The 14,364-nt window shown below is 41.6% G+C and overlaps 2 protein-coding genes across 7 annotated transcripts in view; one reads left to right on the top strand and one right to left on the bottom strand.

The window, feature by feature from the left end:
* Positions 1-5,490: 5,490 nt before the first annotated feature.
* igfbp6b (insulin-like growth factor binding protein 6b) lies at positions 5,491-11,779 on the bottom strand. 3 transcript variants are annotated; one of them, XM_039800379.1, is made up of 6 exons: positions 11,518-11,779; positions 10,181-10,722; positions 7,878-10,094; positions 6,932-6,966; positions 6,065-6,184; positions 5,492-5,675 (listed from the first exon to the last, which is right to left on the bottom strand). In XM_039800379.1, exons 3-6 carry the CDS (start codon positions 8,212-8,214, stop codon positions 5,562-5,564), a joined length of 606 nt encoding a protein of 201 aa, XP_039656313.1. In that variant the 5' UTR covers positions 8,215-10,094; positions 10,181-10,722; positions 11,518-11,779; the 3' UTR covers positions 5,492-5,561. The 3 variants fall into 3 exon arrangements, with proteins under 3 accessions (XP_039656314.1, XP_039656313.1, XP_039656312.1); XM_039800378.1 differs by having other exon boundaries at positions 7,878-10,722; XM_039800380.1 differs by lacking the exons at positions 10,181-10,722; positions 11,518-11,779 and having other exon boundaries at positions 5,491-5,675; positions 7,878-8,253.
* The window catches only part of spryd3 (SPRY domain containing 3), a 66,613-nt gene continuing 61,774 nt past the window's right edge, over positions 9,526-14,364 (top strand). For 2 of the 4 annotated variants that reach the window (XM_039800373.1, XM_039800376.1), the window contains exon 1: positions 11,125-11,245. The gene's annotated coding sequence lies outside the window, so the exon portion shown is untranslated. Of the gene's footprint in view, positions 9,611-11,124; positions 11,246-14,364 lie in introns of those variants that run through there. The other 2 variants (XM_039800375.1, XM_039800374.1) reach the window with 2 other exon arrangements.

The raw sequence follows: 14,364 nt of genomic DNA, 5'->3' as shown, positions 1-14,364 counted from the left end.
ATTAGACCTTCCCTGACTGGTAAAGACTGGTAAAGTTTTTCCAAACAGGAGTGAGTTTGTAACACAGACTTTCAGTTATAAATTCATAGTCTCCAAGCCCAGCCCTGATGACATCATATGACACCATCAGGGTTAAGGTTATTATACACCTGCTTTCTCGGGCAGAGTAGGACCTATCTGATCTTCATGTGTAAACTTGGTGGAGTGACCCTTTAATGCTCCAATGGCAAAGCTTTCACGTCACCAGGAGTCTTTGATTTAGTGTTAATATAAGAAATATAATTGTATTGATATTCAGCAGCTATTAAAGTATTAGCATATTGTTAGCAGCATACTTACTTTATTCTGCTATACATTTCAGATTCATTTTACAAATAAGTAGTAGTTTTAGCACCTGTCTCCATGAGCTCCCGTTGGGTGAAGATATTCAGATGGGGGCGGTGATGTATTTTAAAGGTCCATGACATGGTGCTCTGGATGCTTTTATATAGGCCTTAGTGGTCCCCTAATACTGTATCTGAAGTCTCTTTTATATAAACCTTAGTGGTCCCCTAATACTGTATCTGAAGTCTCTTTTATATAGGACTTAGTGGTCCCCTAATACTGTATCTGAAGTCTCTTTACCAAATTCAGCCTTGATGCAGAATTACAGCCACTAGAGCCAGTCCCACAATGAGCTTTCCTTAGGATGCGCCATTTCTGTGTCTGTAGCTATTGAGGAGGAGAGAGGGGGCCAAGGTGGAGGGTGGGGGTGTGGCCTTGACCAACTGCCACTTTGCTCGTTTGAAAGCCATGATGTCTCTCTCTCATGGGTTGGCCAAATTCTCTGGGCGGGCAAAACAGAGAAAGGGGAGGTAACCTTGCTCCTTATGACCTCATAAGGAGAAGATTCCAGATCGGCCCATCTGAGCTTTCATTTTCTCAAAAGCAGAGCAGGATACCCAGGGCTCGGTTTACACCTATCACCATTTCTAGCCACTGGGGGACCATAGACAGGCTGGGGGAACGCATATTAATGTTAAAAAACCTCATAAAGTGACATTTTCATGCCATGGGACCTTTAATGAACTCACATGTGACATAGTAATGGGAGCCAAATCTGAATGGCAGAACTGTTTCTCGCATACAAATCTGTTTTTTGTTGCCCTTTGGCCAAATCTGACACATTAACATCATATTGATGTTTTTTTTTGTATGTGTTATATAAATATGTTGAAGTAATTATCAGTTGCCAATTATCAGCTTTAACATCTGGACATTTTATGAACTATGACCCAGAGAATTGAGTCTATCTGCATGCAAGACTCTCGATTTAAATGTTTCATTTTAAATAGAAATGTGCTTTTACTGTGTCTTTACTCACATCCTAATTTGACTATTTTTAAATGTAATCATACAGAATAGTAGGTGGATGTATTGTGCTTGACAGGCTTCATCTCATGCTCAATGCACAGAAAAGAATCTCCAAGAATAGCAAACCACCCTAGATAGAGAAGTAGGACGTGTGGTGGTGTGATTCTACAAAGGATAATGCTTCCTCCCTTCGTTTTCTGCAAGGCCTTCATTCCATATTACGCAGGGACAAATGGGATATTCTATGCTGTTACCTTGGAAACAGGCATGTATCTGGTCCCTGTGTTGCGGAGCAGGAGAAAAGCATCCTTTATGTGCCTATAATGGCACAAAAGCAGCATGGCTCTAATGTGCTCTAATGTGTCATTTCTGTTTCACTGCTGGCGACTGGTTACTGTGACCACAGAGGGGATTCTCAGAGGGAACGTGTACTTGCATGAAGCCTAAAACTGAATCAGTGGAACACAGTAACCTGTCCATGTGCTGGCTGGTGATGATTCAGAGGAAACCCTCAGTACAGCAGCCAAGGCTCCAGAAGGGTGACTGTGCAGAAGTCTCTGTAATTGTTAACGGGGTCAGACAACCGATTTAGTGTCACACTTGATCATCTTCGTCACTATTATCTCCATCCTGGCAGAGCAGTTGAGCACACTTTTTCTTAGAAATATTTACGATTTGTTCTAGATGTCTCCCTTTGACTCAGGCTCCATGTTCAGAAGCCTGTGAAAACAAGGCCTGCTTCTCTGAGGCCTGGACCGAGATCTCTCCCTCCTACGGGGATCCACCGGGGGCAGACCTCACGATTTGTGAAATTTGGTCTCTCGCTCTGTGAATTCAGATCATTGCTGCAGAAACAGTGAACTCTTTACTCTGGCTGCTGATGTTTTGACGTGTTAGTCTCAATAGGTTATTGTTTTAGATTGGCCTTCTTAACCACACTAGTAGCATGGCTCTATCAATGGCAATAACTGTCTGTCAGTCAGTCAGTCAGTCAATCAGTCTGTCTGTCTGTCTGTCTGTCTGTCTGTCTTACTGTCTGTCTGTCTGTCTGTCTGTCTGTCAATCAGTCAGTCAGTCAGTCAATCTGTCTGTCTGTCTGTCTGTCTATCTGTCTGTCTTACTCTCTGTCTGTCAGTCAGTCTGTCTGTCTGTCTGTCTGTCTGTCTGTCTGTCTCACTCTCTGTCTGTCAGTCAGTCAGTCTGTCTGTCTGTCTGTCTGTCTGTCTTACTGTCTGTCTGTCTGTCTCACTTTCTGTCTGTCAATTAGTCAGTCAGTCAGTCAATCTGTCTGTTTTACTCTCTGTCTGTCAGTCAGTCAGTCAGTCTGTCTGTCTGTCTGTCTGTCTGTCTGTCTGTCTCACTCTCTGTCTGTCAGCTAGTCAGTCTGTCTGTCTGTCTGTCAGTCAGTCTGTCTTACTGTCTGTCTCTGTCAGTCAGTCAATCAGTCTGTCTGTCTGTCTGTCTGTCTGTCTGTCTGTCTGTCTGTCTGTCTTACTGTCTGTCTGTCTGTCTGTCAATCAGTCAGTCTGTCAGTCAGTCAATCTGTCTGTCTGTCTATCTTACTCTCTGTCTGTCAGTCTGTCTGTCTGTCTGTCTGTCTGTCTCACTCTCTGTCTGTCAGCTAGTCAGTCAGTCTGTCTGTCTGTCTGTCTGTCTTTTATTCACTCTCTGTCCGTCTGTCTGTCTGTCTGTCTGTCTGTCTGTCTTACTGTCTGTCTGTCTGTCTGTCTGTCTGTCTGTCTGTCAGTTAACAACTATGAGATTCCTCTGAATTGAATGGTGTTGACCTGACTTTTCCTCAGGTACCATCACGAGGCTCCATGTGGGTTTTTTACTGGAATAGAACGACTCTTGGATTGCCATTAAATGTGGTTGAGACATTACTGTCCCCCTCAGAATGAATTGTAATTTCTTTGATGATCCTTCATTTTTCCTCAGATCAATATACATTATATTTGTCCAATACTTTGGTTTATGACTATTTACCTCAAAGCACTGCAGTGCCTGAACACACAGAGCCTCGTAGAGCCTCTAGCATGGCGTTAGGCTCTAGTTTTTATGGTCTTAGGCTATTAAGGATGAAATCTTTTGTATGATTGTATGAGAAATGTTTTTGTTATGATTGCATTTCTGTTTAAATCTGATCTCTGCATTGGTGGAATTAAGTATTTTTGATCCTTGGGTAAAAGGAGCACTTCAACAATGTAAAAGAAACTCTATTGCAACTCAAATTCCTGCATTCAAACTCTTACTTTAGTAAAAGTACGGAAGTATTTTATTATCGGCAAAATGTACCCATAATCCAGAGTGGCTCCTTTTCTATTACGTAAATATAAAGTAGTGGAGTAAAAAGTACAATATTTCCTTCAGAAATGTAATGCAGTAGAGGAATAGCAGCATAAAATTAAAGTACAAGAACCTCAAAGTTGTACTAACGTAAATGTGTTTCTACCACTGGATTTGTGGTATATTTGGGGTTACCTACAGTATGTTATGTTTAGGTACACATAGGTGTACGTATGAGTCTTTCCTGGTTAAATAAAGGTAAAAAAAAAATCCTGTATCACCATCACAATCATCATTCTCATCTTCCTCTCAATATCATCATCAACAGCAGCGTCATTCGGAGTCATCACAAATACCATAATCTGACTGCATTTCACACAAAAGAACACAACCAACAGCCATCTTTATATTAATATATGTTTAATTCTTCTCCATTTTTCTTATCATTATGTTTTATTTTCATATTTGCAAATCTTACAGGTCCTTTGTGCATGGACCTTTCATCACAGCACACACATTGGCACAACAAGATTGTTCAGAAATAGATAAATTCTAATCACACTTTAATAGCACACAATTTCATGACTTTTGCAAGGACTTGGGAAAGACATAACAATAACAAATTTGATCATTTTTTTCCCCCTCCACTGAAATCTGAATTTGTAGTATGATGTGCCAAAAATAAAACATAATAGTAACATGGACATTCTCAATTCTCAAATAAACAAAGCATAAATAAAAAAAGGAAATTAAAAACATGAGATAGAACCATAACATGTGCAGCAGTTAAATAGAGCTCTGATGAATGTGATGAGTTTGTTTTTTTTCCCACAAAGGTGCCTTTAAAGCACAACACTTCCCCTACCATGAAATAAAATAATCTCTGTCTTTAAATAAGAAACTGCTGACAATATAAAAATACATGGCATTGTACTGTAGTTCATTAAATAAACCAGCAATTCATATATAAAATATTATATTGACGTGTATAAAAATATGCCTTACAACTTTTTGAAAAGGGTAACAGCCGTAAGCTTTTTGTCTGCCACTTCAGAACACACAGTCGACCACAAAATTCCAACATATGTACAAACAATCAACTAATAAGCAGTCAGAACGCCATTTTTGACAAATAAAACCAACAGAAGCATCCAGGGCTATTTTTTTTTTCTGACTTGACTTATACATAAGATACTGTAAGATTCAAGCAGTACTTGATGGAAAACACAGACTCAAAAAAATAAATTAATAGAAATAAGAAATATTCTGTCAATTTAGGTACGTCGATATCAGTGTATCTTTGGAGAGAGGGAGAGAGGACGGTGAGGGAGACACGTTTTTCAAACACTTGTGTGTCACATCACCTGCGTTAACAGTATTTCAGCCCACTGAGATCAGAACAAACACAGGCAGTGTCAGCTATCCTAAAAGTAAAAAGGGAAATCAAAATCTACCAGAAAGCCAGGACAAGAGCCAGGGAATATAGAGACCGTTCGGAGTAATACCGCTTTGGATCACTGAGGCAGTTCACGGAGCGTTAATGTGAGCATGCAGCATGTCGCCCGGACGACGCAGAGGACGTTGCTGCAACTGTCGAACATTCAGGCAGATGTTGTTGTGGTCGTCGCCGCTGCTGCTGCTGGACTGTGAGAGTGTGTGTGAGTGTGTCTTTGCTTCTAGAGAGGACATGAACGTTAACTGGTGTGTATTTTCCATAGGAAGTGGTTTATCCCTGCTACCTCCTGTCCAGGCAGTGTCTAGCACATGCTAAAGCCACCCCCCCTCTCCCTGTGCTCCTCCTCCTCCACCACCACCACCACCACCACCACTATACCACCACCTCCTCCTCCTCCTCTTCCTCCTCCTCCTCCTCCACCTTCTCCTCTTCCTCCGGGCTCAGAGCAATAGGACAGACTCGTCCCTCACTCCCCATCGCATGGTAAAGTGCCATCCTCGCTGGCGCGCGCTGGCACGGGCGCGCCGAGTTCGTCCACGCACCAGCAGTTGCCGCGCTGCATGCCCTTGGAGGAGCGGCACTGTGCGAGATTAAAAGACAGAGAGGGAGATTTTGAAAAAGGGGGGAAAGGAGGGTGGAGATTGAGTGGGAAAGGTGGCGAGAGAGGAAGAGAGAGAGAAAATGACATGTCATCATAGCGCAGTACTGATTCTCTGAGCTCACAGCTGAGAGGCTCAGAGAGAGAGAGAGAGAAGTGTCAGTTATTCTCAGCCCCTGTGGTCACAGACAAATCTCCGGATGCACTGAAACAGAAAGCTGCAGTGGAGCGCAGCTCTCAGGAATACAAACAGTAACACCAAGTCAGTGCAGCAAAAAGTGAGCCATTCTCCCACGTCACGCAAGAGCCAATAAAAGTTCCCGGCCGTTACACATGTTTACGTGATGTTTCAGGCGACCGTAACACCCTACCTGCTTTTTCCTGTAGAAGCCACGAGTGTCACAGTTGGGTATATAGATGTCGCGGTCCGACTGGAAGATCGTCAGCTCGAGACCTCTCAGGACGCTGTTGAGCAGCTTGCGGCAGGGGGCCTGAAAACAGCAACGCAGAGTGTGACTTTAAACATCACCAGAGGCGAAGCTAGAGAGACCTGTCTTTGGGGTGGCAGTGGCAAGTCTCCCCGTCAGGGTGACTGTGTTGGCAGAGATTCCTCTTTGATCACAACACATGTCGACGGAAATCACAAAGGATTGGCTACAGGGATGCAGCATCAGAGCCAGAAACAGAGAATGTGTATATTTATATCAGATGTCACATATTGTATAGTATTATATAACCATATTGTTACACAATGCTTTGGCTTTTCAGGTCACCGAATGGTTTTGAAGTGACTGTGCCTTTTCTTGTCACTTTGTGAATTGGATCGGTGTCATCTGCGTCAATTATGTGACTTAACTACACATATTAGTTCGAAATGCTGCAGATCACCGAGCTCGCAAAGTGAGAAAATCGGTGGCGGCGGCGGCAGCGGCCCGACTTGAAACTTTCCTGATTCCCATCATGCTCAATTAGTTCTGCCGCATAGCAGCACACACATCATGCACCATAATGCATGGCTTCAGGGCAGTGTGTGTACATGCCACTGCAACACCCCAAACAGCAGAGAATCTGTGGTAATAACTCTATACAAAGCAATGCAGCTGGATATACAACCCTCTCCATCACATCATACAATCTTGTTTCATAAAATGCTATGCTACATCTCAGATTTTTGATGTTTATTATTTAGGTGACTCTTCATCAGCTTCACTTCTTGTAAATTGAGAGCATGAACTTACTTTTTCAATGTCACCACCGTGTGAGGGATGGGGACCTGAGAGGGAACGACACAATGGCATGAGAATGTGACATTAAACCGTCGTAGCTTTTAACATCAAAACCACATTTTACAATATAAGCTGCATATATAATATATATAATAAAAAACATTACTGAGCAACCACTCAGGTGGGATCTAGAATAGAATAGACTAGTCTTTATTGTCACTGTACATGTGCAACGAAATTGAATGGGGTGGTCATTCAGCGAGAGACCTAATTTCCATCAGTTTCCTTTTCGGATAGTTAATCGCAGTATCTCAGTTTGAACAGTAGATGGAGATCACTGCAATAAAAAGCAGCTTGATCGGGATGTAGGTGACACTGTGACAGTTTCACATTCATTCTAAATTCTCTACAGAGAGGCTGACTTGTAGGACACATCATTGCCATGCACCCTGTCATTCAAATAGATGAAATGCATAACACTGTTAGATTTGTGCATAAATGCAGGGATATGCATCTTCACTTATACACCCCTAAGACTAAATAAAAGGCCTTTGTTTGTTTTCTGTGTGTGATTTGCCAACATTTCTGATTAACAATGATTACAGTCCTTTTACAAACAGGACTGTAATAACAATGACAGCTGAGCAGCATTGGATGCTTGAGGTCTGCAAATGCATCTGTGGTGCACACATGCATCCAGGCTTAAATGTCACACACTAATTGGCCTTTCTTTTTGTTGGTGAGTGACACAGCATCACACGTAATTCACAGCAACACAGGAGACACACTGTAAATACAATCGTATGTGGTGGCTGTGCCACTGCACTTGTCTAGCCTACCTGCAGTGTCCATGCATGCATCTGTGTGCATCTGTGGGTTAATGCATGTACGTGTGCATATGTGATTTCATGCACGTGTGTGTGTGTTTGCGTGTGTGTGTGTGTGTACAGTATCTTACCTGTGGGGTGGGGCCTCTCAGTGGGACTAGTCCTGCTGTGCTTGGCGCAAATGCCCCTTCCCTGCAACAGAGCCTGAAGGGGGCTGTGCTCCCTCGGTGGGGGAACACAGCGGAGCCCCTTGGCACAGCTCAAGGTGTACACACCACAGGGCTCTCCCTGGGCCAACACTGACGTGCTGCCAGCAACATTATGGTCCCTGGGGGGGCGACCTGCCCCCAGTGGATCCCTGCAGGAGGGACAGATCTTGAAGGGGCCCAAGCGGTTTGCCCCGGTCCATGATCCGCAGTGAGCAATCAGCAACAAAACAACGGTTGTTAAGTTAGAAAGGATAGGCATTTTCTGTCCAGGTCTCAGGTTCTCCACTCTGTCACTCTCTGTCACTTAAATGTGGCTGATGCTATTTCTGGATGTATATTTCTCCCTTACTCTCTTTCCCTTTCTCTCCCCTTTCCTCAGTCTTCTTCCCGTTTCTATACAGTAGCTTTCCTTGGTGCTTTGCCGGTTGAGTCCCCTGCAGTGCCAGAGGAGACAAATGGAGATCGAGAGAGACACAGCAAAGCACCAGCTTTTAAAGATCTGAAAGGCGGTGATAGAGAGTGAGTGAGTGAGAGAGAAAGAGAGAGAGAGAGAGAAAGAGAGAGAGAGAAAGAGAGACAGAGAGAGAGAGAGAGCACAGTTATGACACCTTCAGGGGCTGGGACTCGGAGAAAGAGAGAGAAAGGGAGACAGAGAGAGAGAGAGAGAGAGAGAGAGAGAGAGAGAGAGGGAGAGAGGGAGGTGGCAGGGAGCGAGAGAGCAAGTGGGGGGTGGATTATGTTCCTTTCAGAAATTATCAAAATCTCTCCACCCTTTCCTGTTCTATACTAACACATACATCCAATCCTTCTTCTTCCACTCATGCTCCACATTACAAATGCGCAGTCATGTTCGGCTTTTTTGCACTTTCTTTCTTATGTCAGAGACCTTTCTGGAATAACATTTGCCATGGTAACAAATACAAATGTATATGTGCCTCCATAATCCTCACCACTGCAATGCCATTTGCTACAATAGATGCTAAGCTGTGTGGATTCTCCTGCTTGGATCCTGTAGAGAATATTTCCTGGACAAACATGTAACGCTAACAGCTAAGTTCCACACCTGAGGTACTCTGTCTTTTTTGTCAAAAAACAGAAACACATCAAAGTTTAGAGAATTTTGAATTAATGAGTTGTATGGTAAATAAATAAGTAAGTAAAGAAAAAAAGTCAGTGATCTCCTGAATGTACGTTAAAACAGAAGTGTGACAATGTATGTAGCACACACTAACTGAAACTGTGCTTCAGCATAATCAAACCACTGCTGAGTCAGACATGTAATACATTGCCTCGGCAAAGAAGACTAATCCAGTCTTTAAAAAGCAACTTAACTCCTAGAGTACATTTCAGCAGCTATCCAATATTAACTGACTTCATGTACCATATCACATGTTGGAGTGTGAGGGCAGTGAAGGATTTTGCTCACCAGTTGTTTGAATTGGAAGAGTAATCATCTGGATAATTGGTAGGAGGAGGAGGAGGAGGAGGAGGAGGAGGTGGAGAGCTCACTTTTGCAGGAATGCACATCAACCGGCCCGAGCCAAACTGCTAATAATGCAATCCATTGCTCCACTCAGCCAGGTAGGATTTTCTACACAGATGGCATCTTCAAATGATCACTACTTAGCCCTTCACTTTCAGCACCCTTCTGTCAGGTATTCTGATGAATACATTATGTGTTGTTGTTGTATAAATGATGTTGTTATACTAAAAAAAAAGATCATTATTTTTACTCTGATGCAAAAAGTTACTTTGCAACTACTGCAGTTAGGATACTCCAGTAGCCTGTGAAGTGTTCTCCAATCTCAAATTTTGGGTAGTTTATAAAGCCTGTCATTTTATGTAAGCCTTTTAGTAATTCTGTGAGAAAATGTAGCTGAAAAAGTTTTCTATTATAACTACAGACTTAAGGCATCAGCAACTCTATTTGTGCAAAAAATATTAGGAATTGTTCTGAGTAAAGATATTGTATCCACACAGCACATTATGGCACTGTAGTAATATATGAGAAGAGAAATTGAAAGCAATGTCAAGGATCTGCGCATGAAGATCATTAGAAGAGAAGAGGAATTCCTCTCTTATCTGAAGTTTCATGGCCTCCTGTGTTATCTGACCTTGCCTTGCTGCCGGTGGTACGTTCTGTGGACAGATGCAACGTGAACATGATACCAAAATAACGAATGACAGCATAACCAGAATTCGGGTATTAATAAAACAATGCTGACCTGTAATGGTATCTCGCTACCTTTAAAATAAGCCGGACATTTAGGTGCACATAAAATGCGCTGTGTGCAGTTTGCCTGGTATTGGGTCCTTTGCTGCAGCAGTAGTACAGACATGACAGGGCACACACACACACACACACACACACACACACACACACACACACACACACACACACACACACACACACACACACACACACACACACGCACACAAAGAACATACCCACTGGCTTGTACTTCCCACTGGATTGCAGGGCTACATGAGGCCAAAATCTGCCATGCCATCAGCAGCCTGTTGTTCTGATTAATCTTGGCAAGGAAGGCAAAAATCACCTGCCGTCTTGTGTTCCCATCAGTTTGCAAGCTAGTCTGTTTCCACGTATCAGGAGAATGTTCCAAGACACACGCCAGACCAACGGGGGCTCTCTTTTCCACACTGCCCTTGGGTCATTTTTCCTCCTCCAGCCACACAGTTTCTTCCTCCTCTCTGCTTCCCAATCTCAGGTCTATCCCAGCTGGCTCTGAATGTCTCTCTGCTGTCACTTCAACACAGAAAACGATAGCAACCACAATCCACACAAAATATGTTAAGCTGTTCATATTTTAGTTTAGGATCATGAAAACAGTGGTTGAATGTAACTAAGTAGGCCTACATCACAATTGTATGGTACTTTATGGTGCACTTAAATATTTCCATGTTATGCTACTTTATAGTTCCATGTGGTTGATAAATATGGCAAATTGGAGCCAAAATACACACACACACACACACAAACACACACACACACACACACACACACACACACACACACACACACACACACACACACACACACACACACACACACACACACACACACACACACGCGCATCCGAGAGACAGGATTGGCTGAAAGCTTGTCACCATTTCTCAAAACTCGATGGATTGGCTACTTCAGTAACGAGGGTGTGATGTCAATGGGAAGCGCCGAACTCTAGCTAGTTTCCAAAGTTTTAATGACAAGCTATGGATAGCTGATGGATAAAAAAAGTGAGTTTCTGTCGTATTAGTCGCCTAGATAACAGGTAAGCGATCGACTAATCGATAATGACCTATAATACATCGTTGTTCCGCGCTCCACTTTTAGGAACAGCCACCCTCTTTGCTAAGCACCGAACCTCATTTTCAAAGCAAATTGCTAGCACGTTAGCCGCTAATGTTGCTAACCCATATAGCTTTGCGACTGAATTGACCCCTGGTCACCAACTGACATATGGATAATTGACGTTACATTTCAATTTATTTTCAAACTAACATTAAGCTGTTAACCATTTTCAGTTTAAATGGCACCAGTTACCTGTCCGAACATTCATGCTAGCTTTAGTTAGCTTCGTCGTTAGCACGGTTTGTAGCTTCCAAAGCTTGGCAGCGTTAGCTAGATGTAAACAGTGGCACGCCCACCTTCGCCTCGTTGCGGCAGTTTCACGTCTTTTGTTTTAATACTGGTTCCATGTATTCCTTTAAATCACTTGGAAAATATCTAAATGAGGTGTTAAGAGAAAGTGGTACGCAGTGTGGAAGTTTGACGTGTTTTCTTTGCCCTAACGACATCATCCACGTCACTGAACGACATCCCAAACCAAAGGCATTACATTAGCTAGTATCAGAATCAGCTTTATGGCCAAGTTACAAATTAGCAAAACAGAAGCTCAACTTTACCATCTTTTTGTCTGAATTGGACTGCACAAAGCTGTGAAAACTAGAGCTACCGTATATGTAGTCGAATTTACCTATAATCCCCCCCCTCCAGGATATCTCTTGAGCATCCATACAACCACACTCTGTGTTTGGAATAAAAAAATATGTTGTTAGTTCTGTTTTTAAAAAACAGAATCAGCTTTAATGGCTAAGTATGTGTGAACACAATCAAGGGATGTGACTGTGGCTTTCTGTTGCTCTCAAAGTATTTACAAAGAAATAGACATTTGGCTAAAAACAAGGACAACAAAGCTGAACAAGGTAAACATTTGACTAATATGTGCAGATATATGTTAGTATATAAGAAAGTGTGTATATACACTCTACATATGCATACGTATGCTCTATGAGGATTGTAAACTGTAATACAATAGGGGATTGCAAAAGTGCAAATGATAGAATAAATTAAGAATTATTAGTATAACAGCTTATATTTCTGTGGTAGCTGGATATGAAAGTCAGTGTCATCAATGTGTGTGTGAAAAGAGATAGTGTTTGTGTTCGGATGGCTGGTCTCATGTTTCTCCATGCAAATACATGATTCAATGAGACAATTAGGCGAAATCATTCGGTCTTATCGCTGCAAGGAAATACAGCAAAGAATAAGGTCACATTTAATTACGTCACATGGGGGTTATATAAACATGTGGAGCTGATATGTTCATTATCAAAACTGTGTCTCAAGAAAAAATGAGGGTAATGGTGGTGTACAAAAGAACAGTAAACCTCTAGAGAGAGATAATATGGAAGCTTGTTGTATGTCTTCATAACAGCAACTGGCACAGGAACTCACTCATTGTAACAACTTATTTTATCATTGTATTATGTTTATAGAGGTTGTAGGCTAATGCTAGAATGGTTTGTATATCTTTTTTTTGTACCAGATTTATTCACATATGAACTTGCACACACTTAATTATGTAAACTGAAATACATTTCAAATAATGTAACTAGAGTAAAGAAATCTAATATCACGATATTCTTGACCAAATACATAGATGTCGATATTGCGACGATACTCTAGGGTTGACAATTGGTGCTTACACAAAATATAATTTTTTACAATGAGATTTTAGATAAATAATCATCAATAATGTGGTCAGTAGTTTCAAGTGAAATTATAGAGAAAAAACAAATCATTTTCTTTTCCAGCTATATACTGACTGTTTACATGCACGCACAAAAAATTGTGTGATGTTAAAACCAATTCTTCAAATGATAGTCACCTCAAAATGTTTCACAAGTTAGTATGTGCTTGTTATTATCAGTTTAGACAACGTAATTGTGTATCACGACATCTCGATGTATGATTTCATCAGGATATGATTCCATTAAAGGACGATAAATTATCATATTGAATTATCGCCCAGCCCGAATCTAGAGCAGAAACAATGAATTGATTCGATGGAAAAAATAACGGCAAAGATTCCCTATTTCAGCTTCTCAGTTGTAAGGATTTGCTGCTTTTCTAAGTCTTATGTGATTGTAAACTGGATATAATTGGATTTTGAACAGTTTGATGCACAAAGTAAGCATTTTTGATGATGTGACCTCAGGCTTTAGGAAACAGTGATGGGCATTTCCATTCTTTTTTTTCTGACATTTTATAGACCAAACAATGAATCCCTTAATTGAGAACATCATCGTTAGTTGCAGCCCTTGAAGCCTAGTTGAAGCCAGTACCTTCATGATGATATGTTGAACTTGTACCTCTGTGTCCTCATCGTGGCTTCATCTTGATTTTGATACAAGAAATGTATGAGAATACTTATCAGAAACAAACTTTTAACAACCATTGTATAGAAGACTCCGGTGGCACATGGTTTAGAGGAGCTGGGTAGTTGCAGTGTTTCACCCCAGAAAAGTTGTATAGCCCGATGGCAAGTGTCTTTCTTTTTTTCTAGGAGGGCCCGGCACGGGACAGTCACAGACTGATTGGCAGCATTAATGTAGAGCCCAATAGTTTCTGTGCTAACAGAATCATGGATGGAATTGCAAAAATTAGAATTTAAAAAAGCTTAACACAGATTCCATAGGGCCCTACATTAAGTCAGTGCTAAAAGCTAACTGAAGATATTAAAAACATGACTACATATAAGTTTCCAACCAAGCCCCCCCACTGTTACTGTAGTTTGAAGGTCCCATGACATGGTGCTCTTTGGATGCTTTTATATAGACCGTAGTGGTCCCCTAATACTGTATCTGAAGTCTCTTTTTATATAGACCTTAGTGGTCCCCTAATACTGTATCTGAAGTCTCTTTTATATAGACCTTAGTGGTCCCCTAATACTGTATCTGAAGTCTCTTTTATATAGACCTTAGTGGTCCCCTAATACTGTATCTGAAGTCTCTTTTATATAGACCTTAGTGGTCCCCTAATACTGGATCTGAAGTCTATTTATATAGACCTTAGTGGTCCCCTAATACTGGATCTGAAGTCTCTTTT

This window comes from Perca fluviatilis, chromosome 5, assembly GCF_010015445.1.
Source record: "Perca fluviatilis chromosome 5, GENO_Pfluv_1.0, whole genome shotgun sequence".
Lineage (NCBI taxonomy): Eukaryota > Metazoa > Chordata > Actinopteri > Perciformes > Percidae > Perca > Perca fluviatilis.
The sequence above is the reverse complement of the archived record's forward strand: the minus strand, read 5'-3'. Positions and strand labels throughout refer to the sequence as shown.